Here is an 18,213-nt window from a genome sequence, read left to right as displayed (position 1 = left end):
ACACGAGTGAAAAACTTTAGAAGTTGATACGTCACAGTATCCAGTAATTTTCTCTGCCACAGAATGCCAAATAATACTTCCATGTAATGTCCACACAACAGTGTCATTCAGTGCCTGAATAACACCACCATACAATGCCGAAATAGTGAATAGATTATCGCTAATGTTCCTGATGTCTAGAACAGTGAAGGGATAAATGGTAGGATACCTGGTGGTCCAGGGCAGTTGTGGCTTACATGCTTTGGTCTTAGGTCCCTCCTGGTGGTCCATTCCTTAGGGTTCACATAGGTAATTGGATTCCTGAGTAATTGCTAAGTTTTCTAATCCTTCAAGCTGGGCTTGATCAGGGGATCTACCATCAGGCTCCCTACCTCCCAGTTCACTGGCACTTGGTTTATTTTATCGCAGTTTCTTTAGTGTATTATTAGTAAAAGCTCAGATATGTGTAATACAACAACATATTGGTCAAGGAGGCATTTACCATGTAAGGCTGGATTCACATGGGTGTTGCGGGAAAAGATGCGGGTGCGTTGTGGGAAAATGCGTGATTTTTCTGCGCAAATGCAAAGCGTTTTAATGCGTTTTGCACACGTACCCAGACCCGAACCCGGACTTCTTCACAGAAGTTCGGGTTTGGGATCGGTGTTGTGTAGATTTTATTATTTTCCCTTATACCATGGTTGTAAGGGAAAATAATAGCATTCTTAATACAGAATGCTAAGTAAATTAAGGATAGAGGGGTCAAAGTATAAAAAAAAAAAAATTAACTCACCTCATCCACTTGTTGGCGCAGCCCGGCTCGTCTTCTTTCTTCTTCTTTGAGTACCTGGGAGGAAAAGGACCTTTGATGACGTCACTGCGCTCATCACATGGTCCATCTACTTCTCACCAACATGTATTTTATTGTATGACTTTTTCTGAATGTTATTATAGGTCTATTCCTGGTGTACTGTTCCAAACTACCATCTCTTTTTAAAAATTCCCAATTACTTTGTATTATCCTCTGTATATTGTCAGCCATTGGACTATATCTGAAGGAGAACACAAATCTCTTGTCCCCACCTTTGCTTTTGTCATTATTCCTTCTTTTTTTTTTTTTTTTTATAAATCCCATTGGGAAAACTCGCCAGCTTTTTTTATGGCTATTTCTAGGACTTCTTACGGGTAACCGCTATTCATTAATCATTCCTTTAATTCCAGAGCTTGTGTTCCATACACGGTCTTGGTGTTATTTATTCTTCTTAGGCCTCATGCACACGAACGTATTTTGTTTCCATGTCCGTTCTGTTTTTTTTTCTGCGGATAGGATGCGGACCCATTCATTTCAATGGGTCCCCATAAAATGCAGTGTCATGGTAGGTAAGATAAGGGAAGGAAACAGAACACTGCAAAGCAAAAAAAAAAAAAAAAAATAGGCCCCAAAAGCTAGGGAACAAAGGGGTCACCTCCTAGCAATCCCTAAAACACTTTCCCTAAGCTGCTATGCCCATGTGCATATCTCGGTGGTAGACATGCCCACGTAGACTAAAACACACTGTACCAAACCCTCAGCTGTAGGGAAGAGGGAAAGAGACACCCAGCTCCTTCAACAACTGAAGGAGCTAGCGTCTCCCTAGAGGCCTAGTCAAAACAGACACAGAAGGAAAAAGGGAAATGTAACAGGGCGCCGAAGGCGCATTCGGTCTCCCATCAGCCGCAGACCTGCTGCTTAGCTTCGGGAGCGAGGAGCTGTGTTTGGCCTCATTCCCAGGGAGGCTCCCTGCTCCTAGGTCTGCCTTTCAAGGAAAGCTGTAAACTTTATTTTCGACTACGACCCCACTCCTCTGGTCCTGACCCACAGAGGGTTGGTATTGTCATTTCCTTGCTTCAAGGGGACCCCCAGATATGGGCCTTTTCTTTACCACCAGATTCCCCTTGTCTTAGCTCCGTGGACCTCTTTTTCCAGGCGTTAGGGGTTCTTTATGATGAACCTGACCGAGCCTCTGTGGCAGAATCCAATCTTAAGGCCCTCACTCAGGGAAATCGTCCCGTGGAGGATTATTGTACGCAGTTTCGCAAGTGGTGCGTTCCTTCGGGCTGGAACGAACCAGCGCTCAAATGTCAATTTAGGGCAGACTTGACTGAAAAGACAAATTATATGTTGGTTTGTTATCCCTGTCCTGACTCTTTAGAGGAGACCATGACGCTAGCCATCAGACTAGATAGACGGATCAGAGAGAGACAGCGGGAGCATTTGTTTTCTCCTCATACCCTTCTTCAACCTGAGACTCCCCCCCTTGAACCCAGGAGGAAAGCCCACTCGGACGAGCCCATGCAACTCGGGATGACGCAAAGAGAACTACGGTGTTGTCGCGGCTCTTGTTTTTATTGTGGAGATCCAGAACACTGGATCCGTCAGTGTCCTAAAGCTCCGCCTTCTGGAAAATCATCCAAGTCTGAGGGATTCAGGGACAATGTACTCCCGGAGGTGGTAAGAAGTAAACTATTGCTGCCGGTTTCTATTGCCTTTGGGGTCTTAAAGGGGCCAGGAAATGCCTTTGTGGAATCAGGGTCAGCTTTTAGTTTTATTGATTACAAATTCGTTGATCAGATGGGAATTCCTATACTAGAATTGCCCACCCCGATCCAGTTTGTCACCATCGAGTCTACCCCCCTGCTAGGGGGCACAGTAAAATTCCATACTCTGGAGGTTACCCTATCTGCAGGGATCTGCCACTCTGAGAAATGTTCCTTCTTTGTTTTAGAGAATCTTCCAGTTCAGGTAGTCCTTGGTATGCCCTGTCTTCAGCAACACAATCAGGTCATTAACTGGAGTTCGGGTGAGTTAGAGAGATAGGGGCCTTACTGTAATTCTTGCTTAACCGTAGTTCAATCTGGGGTCTCATCAGACATTCTTCATTTTATTTCTGATTATTCAGATGTTTTTTTCCACCTCTGAGACAGATACTCTCCCTCCCCATAGGTCTTATGACTGTGTTATAGATTTGATACCTGAGTCCAAATTTCCTAAAGGACGGATTTATAATCTGTCTGGTCCTGAGCGCAAGTCCATGAAAGACTACATCCAGGAGAGTCTCAAGAAAGGACATATTAGGCCCTCCACCTCTCCCCTGGAAGCAGGATTCTTTTTCGTTAAAAAGAAAGATGGTGGTCTCAGGCCCTGCATCGACTACAGAAATTTGATTAAAATTACTATTAGGAATCAGTATTCCATCCCGTTGATTCCTGATTTGTTTAACCAGATTTTGGGTACTTCTTGGCTTTCTAAATTTGATTTGAGAGGAGCTTATAACCTAGTTCGTATTAAGGAGGGAGAATAGTGGAAAACTGCTTTTAATACTCCAGAGGGACACTTTAAGTATCTGGTTATGCCATTCGGTCTTTGCAATGTCCCAGCACTCGGTCTCCCATCAGCCGCAGACCTGCTGCTTAGTTTCGGGAGCGAGGATCTGTGTTTGGCCTCGTTCCCAGGGCGGCCTTGCTAGCTGGGAGGCTCCCTGCTTCTAGGTCTGCCTTGAGCGCCAAGCTGATTACTCGGTGCTCGCCTTGTTTGTCTGTCGGTCATGTGACGTGACCCTCATTCCCCACTATAAATACAGGCGGCCTGCTGGCTACAGCTTGCCTGTGATTTTCGTCCTATAGGCTGTGTACTTTATTGTTATTAAGCTACCTCTGGAATTGAACCTCAATCCGCCTCTTGACACCTCTTCTGCCTGCTCCCTGTACCTTGACGCTACCTCTTGGATTTTGACCTCGGCTTGTTTACGGATTTGTCTTTGCCTCTTCCCTTGTTCTGACGTGACCTCCTGGACTGACCTCAGCTAGTTGACCTGCCTCGTCTTCCGTTTTTGTTCTACCTCTTGTCCGCTTATTGTAACTTCTCAGTGGCTGTCCCCTTCCCTGCTGTCTCTTTCTCTCTGCTTGCACTTAGTAGGTTAGGGACTGTTGCCCAGTTGCGCTCCGTCACCTAGGGTGGGTGGTGCAAGTAGGCAGGGACAGGGGACCGGGTGGCATCTCATTTCACTTCACGCATCTATGTTCAGGTTTGCCAAAAATACTATTCAGATTTTTCGAGGGTTTGCTGAAAACAATTTTTTGAAAAAATTCCTTTCGGAAGGATTTCTCACTCACGCTCGAAAAAGACTAAAAAGTTTTGTGCAAAGTCACATGCAATAATTCTCTATATAGGCGCTATGTGAATATCTCTTTGTATTTACTACAATCCATGCATTTCTTAGTTGTTATATACTTAATTTCTCATAAGAGTCTTTGCATGGATGTATATTCGGATGTTTTCAGATTTTTTCAAAGATCGCCGAAGAGAATTTTTTAGAAAAAATCTTCAAAGAGATTCTATGGACAAAGTTCCGATTCTGTTTGTATTCAGAAAACAGCGATACGAAAGTCTCTGTGCAATAATCACATGCAATAGTTCTCTATATGGGCACTGTGTTGTTATCTCTTTGAAAGATATAGGTATGATATCAGTACCAATAACCCACACTTGTGGGCTTACCTGTCCTTTTTATTCAGCTGGTTTTTCTGAGTAGTTGTCACTTCCGACTTTAGGCCGGCGTCCCGGTCTTTGCTGTATCAGCGTCTTAGTACTCTATGTTTCGCATGGGGTGTATCCCCAATGATGGCTGTCAGCTGGTTAAAGGTAGGTTAATATAGAGAGTCTTGCTTGAATCCTCGATGTCCTTTACTTTTAACAGTGCACTGTTCATTCGGGGTTCAGTCTTTCTGGGGTGAAACTTTCGCCAGACGCGTTTCGTGGATAACTCTCCCCTTCCTCAGTGGCATCACCCCCTGCAAGTGAATGATGGATTTTATACCCCTCTAGTCTTGTGAAAAAAAGGTATCATGGGAAAAAATATGGATCTTCCTCATCTATATTTCTTTCTTTTCTTTCTTTGTTGATGATATTTTTCTTGTTTTGGCTGTCCATGATCACTCCAGGATTCATAAATAGTGTAATTTAGTTGATTTTTACATATTTCTATACATGCGTTTTTTGGTTGCGTTTTTTGTGCGTTTTTTCTTATGATGCGTTTTTTTCTCTATTAGTGCGTTTTTTTGATATTTGTTGCATTTTTCACTTCTAAATCAACTGCATATCTTATTTTCTTAAAATGACATTCATAACTAAAATTATAAGACAATTTTGGCATTGACCTCCAAGATATTAATTTCAAATTAGGTCAAATGGTGGTGCATCTGACACACTCAGGGAGGGATCAAGGGACGCACACCTGGGGTCCAGAGAGAGTCACAGTGCTGATAAACAGCCTGGCATGTTACTCTCTGTGAACACACAGGTGGACGACCCACTGTCTATAAAAAGCCGAAAATTTCAAGCTCTGAGTTTAGCCCCTTTGGTATCATGCTCCCAAAATCGTATATACGCCTGGATTCCGCTCTCGACATTTTCTCTATGTGGTTGCCTTCCCCTCCAGTGTGTGTCTATCTTCTCCAGCGCTGTAAATAAAAGGCCTGTACAGCTCTTGTTGTGTACCTCTTTAAAGTGTTTGGATAATGGATTGTTTTCACATCCTTTTGTAATATTGTTAAGATGTTCTGATATCCTGACTTTCAGCTGTCTTTTGGTACGGCCAATATACTGTTTAGGACAAGATTAGATAGACCAGATAGATACTGTTTAGCACTGGATTAGATAGACCACACTAGAGGAATTGCATGTCAGAGGTTGTTTTACCGTCATCGAAAAGGCGTTTTGGGTTGAGGAAATTTCTGTCGTTTTCTTGGGAAATTTGGTTTTCCTACATCCTATGCATGTTCCGCATCTAAAAAAGCCTTTAGTGTTCAGCCAACCGGATGTGTTAGTTTTCTTCTTTTTATCCTTTATTGAGGGGGCTATCTGTATGCCCAAATTTGGAGCTTTAGTATAGGTAATGAGTGGTTGGGCTGGTAAAATAGGCCCAATTACTTTATCATATAGCACGTGATGCCAGTGTCGTTTGATCAGCTGTGAAATTTGCCTTGATTGAGCATTATAGGGCAGGATTATTCTGAACTCAGAACTTGTATCAAAATGCTGTGGGGATTTTGTTTCAAAAAAGGACCCTCTATCTAGCTGTCTCACCTTTCCCAATGCTTCTTCAAGTATTTTTACAGGGTAATTCTTTTCTCTAAACTGCGAATTCATTTTTATAGCTTCCTCCTCAAAAGTTTGGTTTTCAGTGCAGTTGCGTCTAATACGGCGAAACTGTCCGAGGGGAACATTTGTGAGCCATCTTGGCAAATGGCAGCTAGAGAATAGAATAAACCCATTTTTAGATGTTGGTTTGTGATAGGTATTACACAGATATTTATTGTCTTTTTTTGTTATTTGTATATCTAGGAAGTCTACCTTCTCTTTATTTATACCTGCCGTAAAACGCAGGTTGTATACGTTCTTATTCAAGTCCTGCATGAACTGTTGTAGTCCATATTCACCACTTCTCTAAATTAAAACAACATCGTCGATGTAGCGCCGCCATAGGACCAGGTCGCCCCCAAGCTTGGGATCTATAAATTCATGCTCCCACTGGGCCAAAAATAAATTAGCATAGCTGGGGGCGAACCTGGTACCCATGGCGGTGCCCCTCAACTGTAAATAATATTCATCATTGAAGAAGAAATAGTTGTGGTGAAGGATATGATCTACACCCTCTATTATAAACTCTATCTGTTCCTGCTGTATAGTCCCATTGGAGTTGAGTTGTTCCCTTAGGGCCGAAATTCCCTGTGTATGATCTATTATTGTATAGAGGGGCTAAACTCAGAGCTTGAAATTTTCGGCTTTTTATAGACAGTGGGTCGTCCACCTGTGTGTTCACAGAGAGTCACATGCCAGGCTGTTTATCAGCACTGTGACTCTCTCTGGACCCCAGGTGTGCGTCCCTTGATCCCTCCCTGAGTGTGTCAGATGCACCACCATTTGACCTAATTTGAAATTAATATCTTGGAGGTCAATGCCAAAATTGTCTTATAATTTTAGTTATGAATGTCATTTTAAGAAAATAAGATATGCAGTTGATTTAGAAGTGAAAAATGCAACAAATATCAAAAAAACGCACTAATAGAGAAAAAAACGCATCATAAGAAAGATATAGGTATAATATCAGTACCAATAACCCACACTTGTGGGCTTACCTGTCCTTTTTATTCAGCTGGTTTTTCTGAGTAGTTGTCACTTCCGACTTTAGGCCGGCGTCCCGGTCTTTGCTGTATCAGCGTCTTAGTACTCTATGTTTCGCATGGGGTGTATCCCCAATGATGGCTGTCAGCTGGTTAAAGGCAGGTTAATATAGAGAGTCTTGCTTGAATCCTCGATGTCCTTTACTTTTAACAGTGCACTGTTCATTCGGGGTTCAGTCTTTCTGGGGTGAAACTTTCGCCAGACGCGTTTCGTGGATAACTCTCCCCTTCCTCAGTGGCATCACCCCCTGCAAGTGAATGATGGATTTTATACCCCTCTAGTCTTTTGAAAAAAAGGTATCATGGGAAAAAATATGGATCTTCCTCATCTATATTTCTTTCTTTTCTTTCTTTTTTGATGATATTTTTCTTGTTTTGGCTGTCCATGATCACTCCAGGATTCATAAATAGTGTAATTTAGTTGATTTTTACATATTTCTATACATGCGTTTTTTGGTTGCGTTTTTTGTGCGTTTTTTCTTATGATGCGTTTTTTTCTCAATTAGTGCGTTTTTTTGATATTTGTTGCATTTTTCACTTCTAAATCAACTGCATATCTTATTTTCTTAAAATGACATTCATAACTAGAATTATAAGACAATTTTGGCATTGACCTCCAAGATATTAATTTCAAATTAGGTCAAATGGTGGTGCATCTGACACACTCAGGAAGGGATCAAGGGACGCACACCTGGGGTCCAGAGAGAGTCACAGTGCTGATAAACAGCCTGGCATGTTACTCTCTGTGAACACACAGGTGGACGACCCACTGTCTATAAAAAGCCGAAAATTTCAAGCTCTGAGTTTAGCCCCTTTGGTATCATGCTCCCAAAATCGTATATACGCCTGGATTCCGCTCTCGACATTTTCTCTATGTGGTTGCCTTCCCCTCCAGTGTGTGTCTATCTTCTCCAGCGCTGTAAATAAAAGGCCTGTACAGCTCTTGTTGTGTACCTCTTTAAAGTGTTTGGATAATGGATTGTTTTCACATCCTTTTGTAATATTGTTAAGATGTTCTGATATCCTGACTTTCAGCTGTCTTTTGGTACGGCCAATATACTGTTTAGGACAAGATTAGATAGACCAGATAGATACTGTTTAGCACTGGATTAGATAGACCACACTAGAGGAATTGCATGTCAGAGGTTGTTTTACCGTCATCGAAAAGGCGTTTTGGGTTGAGGAAATTTCTGTCGTTTTCTCTGGAAATTTGGTTTTCCTACATCCTATGCATGTTCCGCATCTAAAAAAGCCTTTAGTGTTCAGCCAACCGGATGTGTTAGTTTTCTTCTTTTTATCCTTTATTGAGGGGGCTATCTGTATGCCCAAATTTGGAGCTTTAGTATAGGTAATGAGTGGTTGGGCTGGTAAAATAGGCCCAATTACTTTATCATATAGCACGTGATGCCAGTGTCGTTTGATCAGCTGTGAAATTTGCCTTGATTGAGCATTATAGGGCAGGATTATTCTGAACTCAGAACTTGTATCAAAATGCTGTGGGGATTTTGTTTCAAAAAAGGACCCTCTATCTAGCTGTCTCACCTTTCCCAATGCTTCTTCAAGTATTTTTACAGGGTAATTCTTTTCTCTAAACTGCGAATTCATTTTTATAGCTTCCTCCTCAAAAGTTTGGTTTTCAGTGCAGTTGCGTCTAATACGGCGAAACTGTCCGAGGGGAACATTTGTGAGCCATCTTGGCAAATGGCAGCTAGAGAATAGAATAAACCCATTTTTAGATGTTGGTTTGTGATAGGTATTACACAGATATTTATTGTCTTTTTTTGTTATTTGTATATCTAGGAAGTCTACCTTCTCTTTATTTATACCTGCCCTAAAACGCAGGTTGTATACGTTCTTATTCAAGTCCTGCATGAACTGTTGTAGTCCATATTCACCACTTCTCTAAATTAAAACAACATCGTCGATGTAGCGCCGCCATAGGACCAGGTCGCCCCCAAGCTTGGGATCTATAAATTCATGCCCCCACTGGGCCAAAAATAAATTAGCATAGCTGGGGGCGAACCTGGTACCCATGGCGGTGCCCCTCAACTGTAAATAATATTCATCATTGAAGAAGAAATAGTTGTGGTGAAGGATGTGATCTACACCCTCTATTATAAACTCTATCTGTTCCTGCTGTATAGTCCCATTGGAGTTGAGTTGTTCCCTTAGGGCCGAAATTCCCTGTGTATGATCTATTATTGTATAGAGGGACTGTATGTCCAGTGTGTTGATAATCCAGTCCCTCCAATACCCCAATAATTTCGTTGTATCCTTAATATAGGATTTGGTAGTTTTCACCAATGGCTGCAGCAGGATGTCGATATATTGCGATAGATTGGCTGTTAAGGACCCTATCCCCAATATAATTGGGCGTCCCGGAGGGTTTTCTATATCCTTGTGGATCTTCGGCAAGCAATAAAAGATCGGCAGTCTGCCTAATGTTCCCGTGATATAATTGTATTCTTGTTCAGTCAAGATTAGGGATGAGCGAACTCGAACTGTATAGTTCGGGTTCGTACCGAATTTTGGGGTGTCCGTGACACGGACCCGAACCCGGACATTTTCGTAAAAGTCCGGGTTCGGGTTCGGTGTTCGTCGCTTTCTTGGCGCTTTTGTGACGCTTTCTTGGCGCTTTTTGAAAGGCTGCAAAGCAGCCAATCAACAAGCGTCATACTACTTGCCCCAAGAGGCCATCACAGCCATGCCTACTATTGGCATGGCTGTGATTGGCCAGAGCACCATGTGACCCAGCCTCTATTTAAGCTGGAGTCACATAGCGCCGCCCGTCACTCTGCTCTGATTAGCGTAGGGAGAGGTTGCGGCTGCGACAGTAGGGCGAGATTAGGCAGATTAACTCCTCCAAAGGACTTGATTAACTGATCGATCTGCAGCTGTGGATCATTGAGCTGCTGATCCTCAATTGCTCACTGTTTTTAGGCTGCCCAGACCGTTTGTCAGTCACATTTTTCTGGGGTGATCGGCGGCCATTTTGTGTCTTGTGGTGCGCCAGCACAAGCTGCGACCAAGTGCATTTAACCCTCAATGGTGTGGTTGTTTTTTGGCTAAAGCCTACATCAGGGTGAAGCTGTCACACCAAGTGCATTTAACCAGCAATAGTCTGTTCATTTTTTGGCCATATACAAAATCAGGGGCAAGCTGCGCCTGTCACCAAGTGCATTTAACCCTCAATGGTGTGGTTGTTTTTTGGCTAAAGCCTACATCAGGGTGAAGCTGTCACACCAAGTGCATTTAACCAGCAATAGTCTGTTCATTTTTTGGCCATATACAAAATCAGGGGCAAGCTGCGCCTGTCACCAAGTGCATTTAACCCTCAATGGTGTGGTTGTTTTTTGGCTAAAGCCTACATCAGGGTGAAGCTGTCACACCAAGTGCATTTAACCAGCAATAGTCTGTTCATTTTTTGGCCATATACAAAATCAGGGGCAAGCTGCGCCTGTCACCAAGTGCATTTAACCCTCAATGGTGTGGTTGTTTTTTGGCTAAAGCCTACATCAGGGTGAAGCTGTCACACCAAGTGCATTTAACCAGCAATAGTCTGTTCATTTTTTGGCCATATACAAAATCAGGGGCAAGCTGCGCCTGTCACCAAGTGCATTTAACCCTCAATGGTGTGGTTGTTTTCTGGCTAAAGCCTACATCAGGGTGAAGCTGTCACACCAAGTGCATTTAACCAGCAATAGTCTGTTTATTTTTTGGCCATATACTACATCAGGGGCAAGCTGCGCCCGTCACCAAGTGCATTTAACCCTCAGTAGTGTGGTTGGTCAAGCTGTGACACCAAGTGCATTTAACCAGCAATAGTCTGTTCATTTTTTGGCCATATACTACATCAGGGGCAAGCTGCGCCCGTCACCAAGTGCATTTAACCAGCAATAGTGTGGTTATTTTTTGGCCATATCCCAGTCTAATTCTGTCACTAAATCCATACCGGTCACCCAGCGCCTAAATACTAGGCCTCAAATTTATATCCCGCTAAATCTCTCGTTACCGCTGTCCTGTTGTAGCTGGGAAAGTTATTTAGTGTCCGTCAAAGCACATTTTTTGTTCTGGGTTGAAGTACAATTCCCAATTTAGCAATTTCATAATTTAGTGGTTTCTGCTATATCAGAGCTATTTGAAATCTATCCCTAAAAGGGTATATAATATTCAAGGTGCACATTGGGTCATTCAGAATAACTTCACACACACCCGCTACTGTGTATTTTCAAGTCTAATTCTGTCACTAAACCCATACCTGTCACCCAGCGCCTAAATACTAGGCCTCAAATTTATATCCTGCTAAATCTCTCGTTACCGCTGTCCTGTTGTAGCTGGGAAAGTTATTTAGTGTCCGTCAAAGCACATTTTTTGTTCTGGGTTGAAGTACAATTCCCAATTTAGCAATTTCATAATTTAGTGGTTTCTGCTATATCAGAGCTATTTGAAATCTATCCCTAAAAGGGTATATAATATTCAAGGTGCACATTGGGTCATTCAGAATAACTTCACACACACCCGCTACTGTGTATTTCCAAGTCTAATTCTGTCACTAAACCCATACCTGTCACCCAGCGCCTAAATACTAGGCCTCAAATTTATATCCTGCTAAATCTCTCGTTACCGCTGTCCTGTTGTAGCTGGGAAAGTTATTTAGTGTCCGTCAAAGCACATTTTTTGTTCTGGGTTGAAGTACAATTCCCAATTTAGCAATTTCATAATTTAGTGGTTTCTGCTATATCAGAGCTATTTGAAATCTATCCCTAAAAGGGTATATAATATTCAAGGTGCACATTGGGTCATTCAGAATAACTTCACACACACCCGCTACTGTGTATTTCCAAGTCTAATTCTGTCACTAAACCCATACCTGTCACCCAGCGCCTAAATACTAGGCCTCAAATTTATATCCTGCTAAATCTCTCGTTACCGCTGTACTGTTGTTGCTTGGAAAGATATTTAGTGTCCGTCAAAGCACATTTTTTGTTCTGGGTTGAAGTACAATTCCCAATTTAGCAATTTCATAATTTAGTGGTTTCTGCTATATCAGAGCTATTTGAAATCTATCCCTAAAAGGGTATATAATATTCAAGGTGCACATTGGGTCATTCAGAATAACTTCACACACACCCGCTACTGTGTATTTCCAAGTCTAATTCTGTCACTAAACCCATACCTGTCACCCAGCGCCTAAATACTAGGCCTCAAATTTATATCCTGCTAAATCTCTCGTTACCGCTGTACTGTTGTTGCTGGGCAAGATATTTAGTGTCCGTCAAAGCACATTTTTTGTTCTGGGTTGAAATACAATTCCCAATTTAGCAATTTCATAATTTAGTGGTTTCTGCTATATCAGAGCTATTTGAAATCTATCCCTAAAAGGGTATATAATATTCAAGGTGCACATTGGGTCATTCAGAATAACTTCACACACACCCGCTACTGTGTATTTCCAAGTCTAATTCTGTCACTAAACCCATACCTGTCACCCAGCGCCTAAATACTAGGCCTCAAATTTATATCCTGCTAAATCTCTCGTTACCGCTGTACTGTTGTTGCTGGGCAAGATATTTAGTGTCCGTCAAAGCACATTTTTTGTTCTGGGTTGAAATACAATTCCCAATTTAGCAATTTCATAATTTAGTGGTTTCTGCTATATCAGAGCTATTTGAAATCTATCCCTAAAAGGGTATATAATATTCAAGGTGCACATTGGGTCATTCAGAATAACTTCACACACACCCGCTACTGTGTATTTCCAAGTCTAATTCTGTCACTAAACCCATACCTGTCACCCAGCGCCTAAATACTAGGCCTCAAATTTATATCCTGCTAAATCTCTCGTTACCGCTGTACTGTTGTTGCTGGGCAAGATATTTAGTGTCCGTCAAAGCACATTTTTTGTTCTGGGTTGAAATACAATTCCCAATTTAGCAATTTCATAATTTAGTGGTTCCTGCTATATCAGAGCTATTTGAAATCTATCCCAAAAAGGGTATATAATATTCAAGGTGCACATAGGGTCATTCAGAATAACTTCACACACACGCTTCTGTGCATTTCCAAGTCTAATTCTGTCACTAAATCCATACCGGTCACCCAGCGCCTAAATACTAGGCCTCAAATTTATATCCCGCTGAATTTGAATACAATACATTGGGCCAAATAATATATTTGTTGTTGTGGTGAACCATAACAATGAGAAAAACATCTAGTAAGGGACGCGGACGTGGACATGGTCGTGGTGGTGTTAGTGGACCCTCTGGTGCTGGGAGAGGACGTGGCCGTTCTGCCACATCCACACGTCCTAGTGTACCAACTACCTCAGGTCCCAGTAGCCGCCAGAATTTACAGCGATATATGGTGGGGCCCAATGCCGTTCTAAGGATGGTAAGGCCTGAGCAGGTACAGGCATTAGTCAATTGGGTGGCCGACAGTGGATCCAGCACGTTCACATTATCTCCCACCCAGTCTTCTGCAGAAAGCGCACAGATGGCGCCTGAAAACCAACCCCATCAGTCTGTCACATCACCCCCATGCATACCAGGGAAACTGTCTCAGCCTCAAGTTATGCAGCAGTCTCTTATGCTGTTTGAAGACTCCGCTGGCAGGGTTTCCCAAGGGCATCCACCTAGCCCTTCCCCAGCGGTGAAAGACATAGAATGCACTGACGCACAACCACTTATGTTTCCTGATGATGAGGACATGGGAATACCACCTCAGCATGTCTCTGATGATGACGAAACACAGGTGCCAACTGCTGCGTCTTTCTGCAGTGTGCAGACTGAACAGGAGGTCAGGGATCAAGACTGGGTGGAAGACGATGCAGGGGACGATGAGGTCCTAGACCCCACATGGAATGAAGGTCGTGCCACTGACTTTCACAGTTCGGAGGAAGAGGCAGTGGTGAGACCGAGCCAACAGCGTAGCAAAAGAGGGAGCAGTGGGCAAAAGCAGAACACCCGCCGCCAAGAGACTCCGCCTGCTACTGACCGCCGCCATCTGGGACCGAGCACCCCAAAGGCAGCTTCAAGGAGTTCCCTGGCATGGCACTTCTTCAAACAATGTGCTGACGACAAGACCCGAGTGGTTTGCACGCTGTGCCATCAGAGCCTGAAGCGAGGCATTAACGTTCTGAACCTGAGCACAACCTGCATGACCAGGCACCTGCATGCAAAGCATGAACTGCAGTGGAGTAAACACCTTAAAACCAAGGAAGTCACTCAGGCTCCCCCTGCTACCTCTTCTGCTGCTGCCGCCTCGGCCTATTCTGCTGCTGCCGCCTCGGCCTCTTCCTCCGCCTCTGGAGGAACGTTGGCACCTGCCGCCCAGCAAACAGGGGATGTACCACCAACACCACCACCACCACCTCCGTCACCAAGCGTCTCAACCATGTCACACGCCAGCGTTCAGCTCTCCATCTCACAAACATTTGATAGAAAGCGTAAATTCCCACCTAGCCACCCTCGATCCCTGGCCCTGAATGCCAGCATTTCTAAACTACTGGCCTATGAAATGCTGTCATTTAGGCTGGTGGACACAGACAGCTTCAAACAGCTCATGTCGCTTGCTGTCCCACAGTATGTTGTTCCCAGCCGGCACTACTTCTCCAAGAGAGCCGTGCCTTCCCTGCACAACCAAGTATCCGATAAAATCAAGTGTGCACTGCGCAACGCCATCTGTAGCAAGGTCCACCTAACCACAGATACGTGGACCAGTAAGCACGGCCAGGGACGCTATATCTCCCTAACTGCACACTGGGTAAATGTAGTGGCAGCTGGGCCCCAGGCGGAGAGCTGTTTGGCGCACGTCCTTCCGCCGCCAAGGATCGCAGGGCAACATTCTTTGCCTCCTGTTGCCACCTCCTCCTTCTCGGCTTCCTCCTCCTCTTCTTCCACCTGCTCATCCAGTCAGCCACACACCTTCACCACCAACTTCAGCACAGCCCGGGGTAAACGTCAGCAGGCCATTCTGAAACTCATATGTTTGGGGGACAGGCCCCACACCGCACAGGAGTTGTGGCGGGGTATTGAACAACAGACCGACGAGTGGTTGCTGCCGGTGAGCCTCAAGCCCGGCCTGGTGGTGTGTGATAATGGGCGAAATCTCGTTGCAGCTCTGGGACTAGCCAATTTGACGCACATCCCTTGCTTGGCGCATGTGCTGAATTTGGTGGTGCAGAAGTTCATTCACAACTACCCCGACATGTCAGAGCTGCTGCATAAAGTGCGGGCCGTCTGTTCGCGCTTCCGGCGTTCACATCCTGCCGCTGCTCGCCTGTCTGCGCTACAGCGTAACTTCGGCCTTCCCGCTCACCGCCTCATATGCGACGTGCCCACCAGGTGGAACTCCACCTTGCACATGCTGGACAGACTGTGCGAGCAGCAGCAGGCCATAGTGGAGTTTCAGCTGCAGCACGCACGGGTCAGTCGCACTACAGAACAGCACCACTTCACCACCAATGACTGGGCCTCCATGCGAGACCTGTGTGCCCTGTTGCGCTGTTTCGAGTACTCCACCAACATGGCCAGTGGCGATGACACCGTTATCAGCGTTACAATACCACTTCTATGTCTCCTTGAGAAAACACTTAGGGCGATGATGGAAGAGGAGGTGGCCCAGGAGGAGGAGGAGGAGGAGGAGGAAGAGGGGTCATTTTTAGCACTTTCAGGCCAGTCTCTTCGAAGTGACTCAGAGGGAGGTTTTTGGCAACAGCAGAGGCCAGGTACAAATGTGGCCAGCCAGGGCCCACTACTGGAGGACGAGGAGGACGAGGATGAGGAGGAGGTGGAGGAGGATGAGGATGAAGCATGGTCACAGCGGGGTGGCACCCAACGCAGCTCGGGTCCATCACTGGTGCGTGGCTGGGGGGAAAGGCAGGACGATGACGATACGCCTCCCACAGAGGACAGCTTGTCCTTACCCCTGGGCAGCCTGGCACACATGAGCGACTACATGCTGCAGTGCCTGCGCAACGACAGCAGAGTTGCCCACATTTTAACCTGTGCGGACTACTGGGTTGCCACCCTGCTGGATCCACGCTACAAAGACAATGTGCCCACCTTACTTCCTGCACTGGAGCGTGATAGGAAGATGCGCGAGTACAAGCGCACGTTGGTAGACGCGCTACTGAGAGCATTCCCAAATGTCACAGGGGAACAAGTGGAAGCCCAAGGCCAAGGCAGAGGAGGAGCAAGAGGTCGCCAAGGCAGCTGTGTCACGGCCAGCTCCTCTGAGGGCAGGGTTAGCATGGCAGAGATGTGGAAAACTTTTGTCAACACGCCACAGCTAACTGCACCACCACCTGATACGCAACGTGTTAGCAGGAGGCAACATTTCACTAACATGGTGGAACAGTACGTGTGCACACCCCTCCACGTACTGACTGATGGTTCGGCCCCATTCAACTTCTGGGTCTCTAAATTGTCCACGTGGCCAGAGCTAGCCTTTTATGCCTTGGAGGTGCTGGCCTGCCCGGCAGCCAGCGTTTTGTCTGAACGTGTATTCAGCACGGCAGGGGGCGTCATTACAGACAAACGCAGCCGCCTGTCTACAGCCAATGTGGACAAGCTGACGTTCATAAAAATGAACCAGGCATGGATCCCACAGGACCTGTCCGTCCCTTGTCCAGATTAGACATTAACTACCTCCCCATAACCATATATTATTGGACTCCAGGGCACTTCCTCATTCAATCCTATTTTTATTTTCATTTTACCATTATATTGCAAGGCTACCCAAAGTTGAATGAACCTCTCCTCTGCCTGTGTGCTAGGCCTAAATATATGCCAATGGATTGTTGCAGTGGTGGCTGACGTGAAGCCTCATTCTCTGCTATGACATGCAGACTGATTCTCTGGTGACATGAAGCCAGATTGTCTGTTACGGGACCTCTCTCCTCTGCCTGGGTGCTGGGCCTGAATTTATGACAATGGACTGTTGCAGTGGTGGCTGACGTGAAGCCTGATTCTCTGCTATGACATGCAGACTGATTCTCTGCTGACATGAAGCCAGATCCTCTGTTGCGGGACCTCTCTCCTCTGCCTGGGTGCTGGGCCTAAATTTATGAAAATGGACTGTTGCAGTGGTGGGTGACGTGAAGCCTCATTCTCTGCTATGACATGCAGACTGATTCTCTGCTGACATGAAGCCAGATCGTCTGTTACGGGACCTCTCTCCTCTGCCTGGGTGCTGGGCCTAAATTTATGAAAATGGACTCTTACAGTGGTGGGTGACGTGAAGCCTGATTCTCTGCTATGACATGAAGACTGATTCTCTGCTGACATGAAGCCAGATCCTCTGTTACGGGACCTCTCTCCTCTGCCTGGGTGCTGGGCCTAAATATCTGACAATGGACTGTTGCATTGGTGGCTGACGTGAAGCCTGATTCTCTGCTATGATATGAAGACTGATTCTCTGCTGACATGAAGCCAGATTGTCTGTTACGGGACCTCTCTCCTCTGCCTGTGTGCTAGGCCTAAATATATGCCAATGGATTGTTGCAGTGGTGGCTGACGTGAAGCCTGATTCTCTGCTATGACATGCAGACTGATTCTCTGGTGACATGAAGCCAGATCCTCTGTTACGGGACCTCTCTCCTCTGCCTGGGTGCTGGGCCTAAATTTATGAAAATGGACTGTTGCAGTGGTGGGTGACGTGAAGCCTGATTCTCTGCTATGACATGCAGACTGATTCTCTGGTGACATGAAGCCAGATCCTCTGTTACGGGACCTCTCTCCTCTGCCTGGGTGCTGGGCCTAAATTTATGAAAATGGACTGTTGCAGTGGTGGGTGACGTGAAGCCTCATTCTCTGCTATGACATGCAGACTGATTCTCTGCTGACATGAAGCCAGATTGTCTGTTACGGGACCTCTCTCCTCTGCCTGGGTGCTGGGCCTGAATTTATGACAATGGACTGTTGCAGTGGTGGCTGACGTGAAGCCTGATTCTCTGCTATGATATGAAGACTGATTCTCTGCTGACATGAAGCCAGATTGTCTGTTACGGGACCT

The 18,213-nt window shown here is 45.2% G+C and overlaps 1 protein-coding gene across 1 annotated transcript in view; it reads right to left on the bottom strand.

Moving 5' to 3' along the window:
• Nucleotides 1-8,805, bottom strand: part of MRPS9 (mitochondrial ribosomal protein S9) — a 151,419-nt gene extending 142,614 nt beyond the window's left edge. The window contains exons 1-2 of the mRNA XM_044285557.1: nt 8,743-8,805; nt 6,104-6,226 (exon numbers count right to left, since the gene is read on the bottom strand). Coding sequence (XP_044141492.1) covers nt 6,104-6,226; nt 8,743-8,805 — 186 coding nt within the window. The remainder of the gene's footprint in view (nt 1-6,103; nt 6,227-8,742) is intronic.
• Nucleotides 8,806-18,213: the final 9,408 nt, after the last annotated feature.

Source organism: Bufo gargarizans, chromosome 3 (assembly GCF_014858855.1).
Source record: "Bufo gargarizans isolate SCDJY-AF-19 chromosome 3, ASM1485885v1, whole genome shotgun sequence".
Classification (NCBI taxonomy): Eukaryota; Metazoa; Chordata; class Amphibia; order Anura; family Bufonidae; genus Bufo; species Bufo gargarizans.
This window is presented reverse-complemented; position numbering and strand designations above follow the sequence as displayed.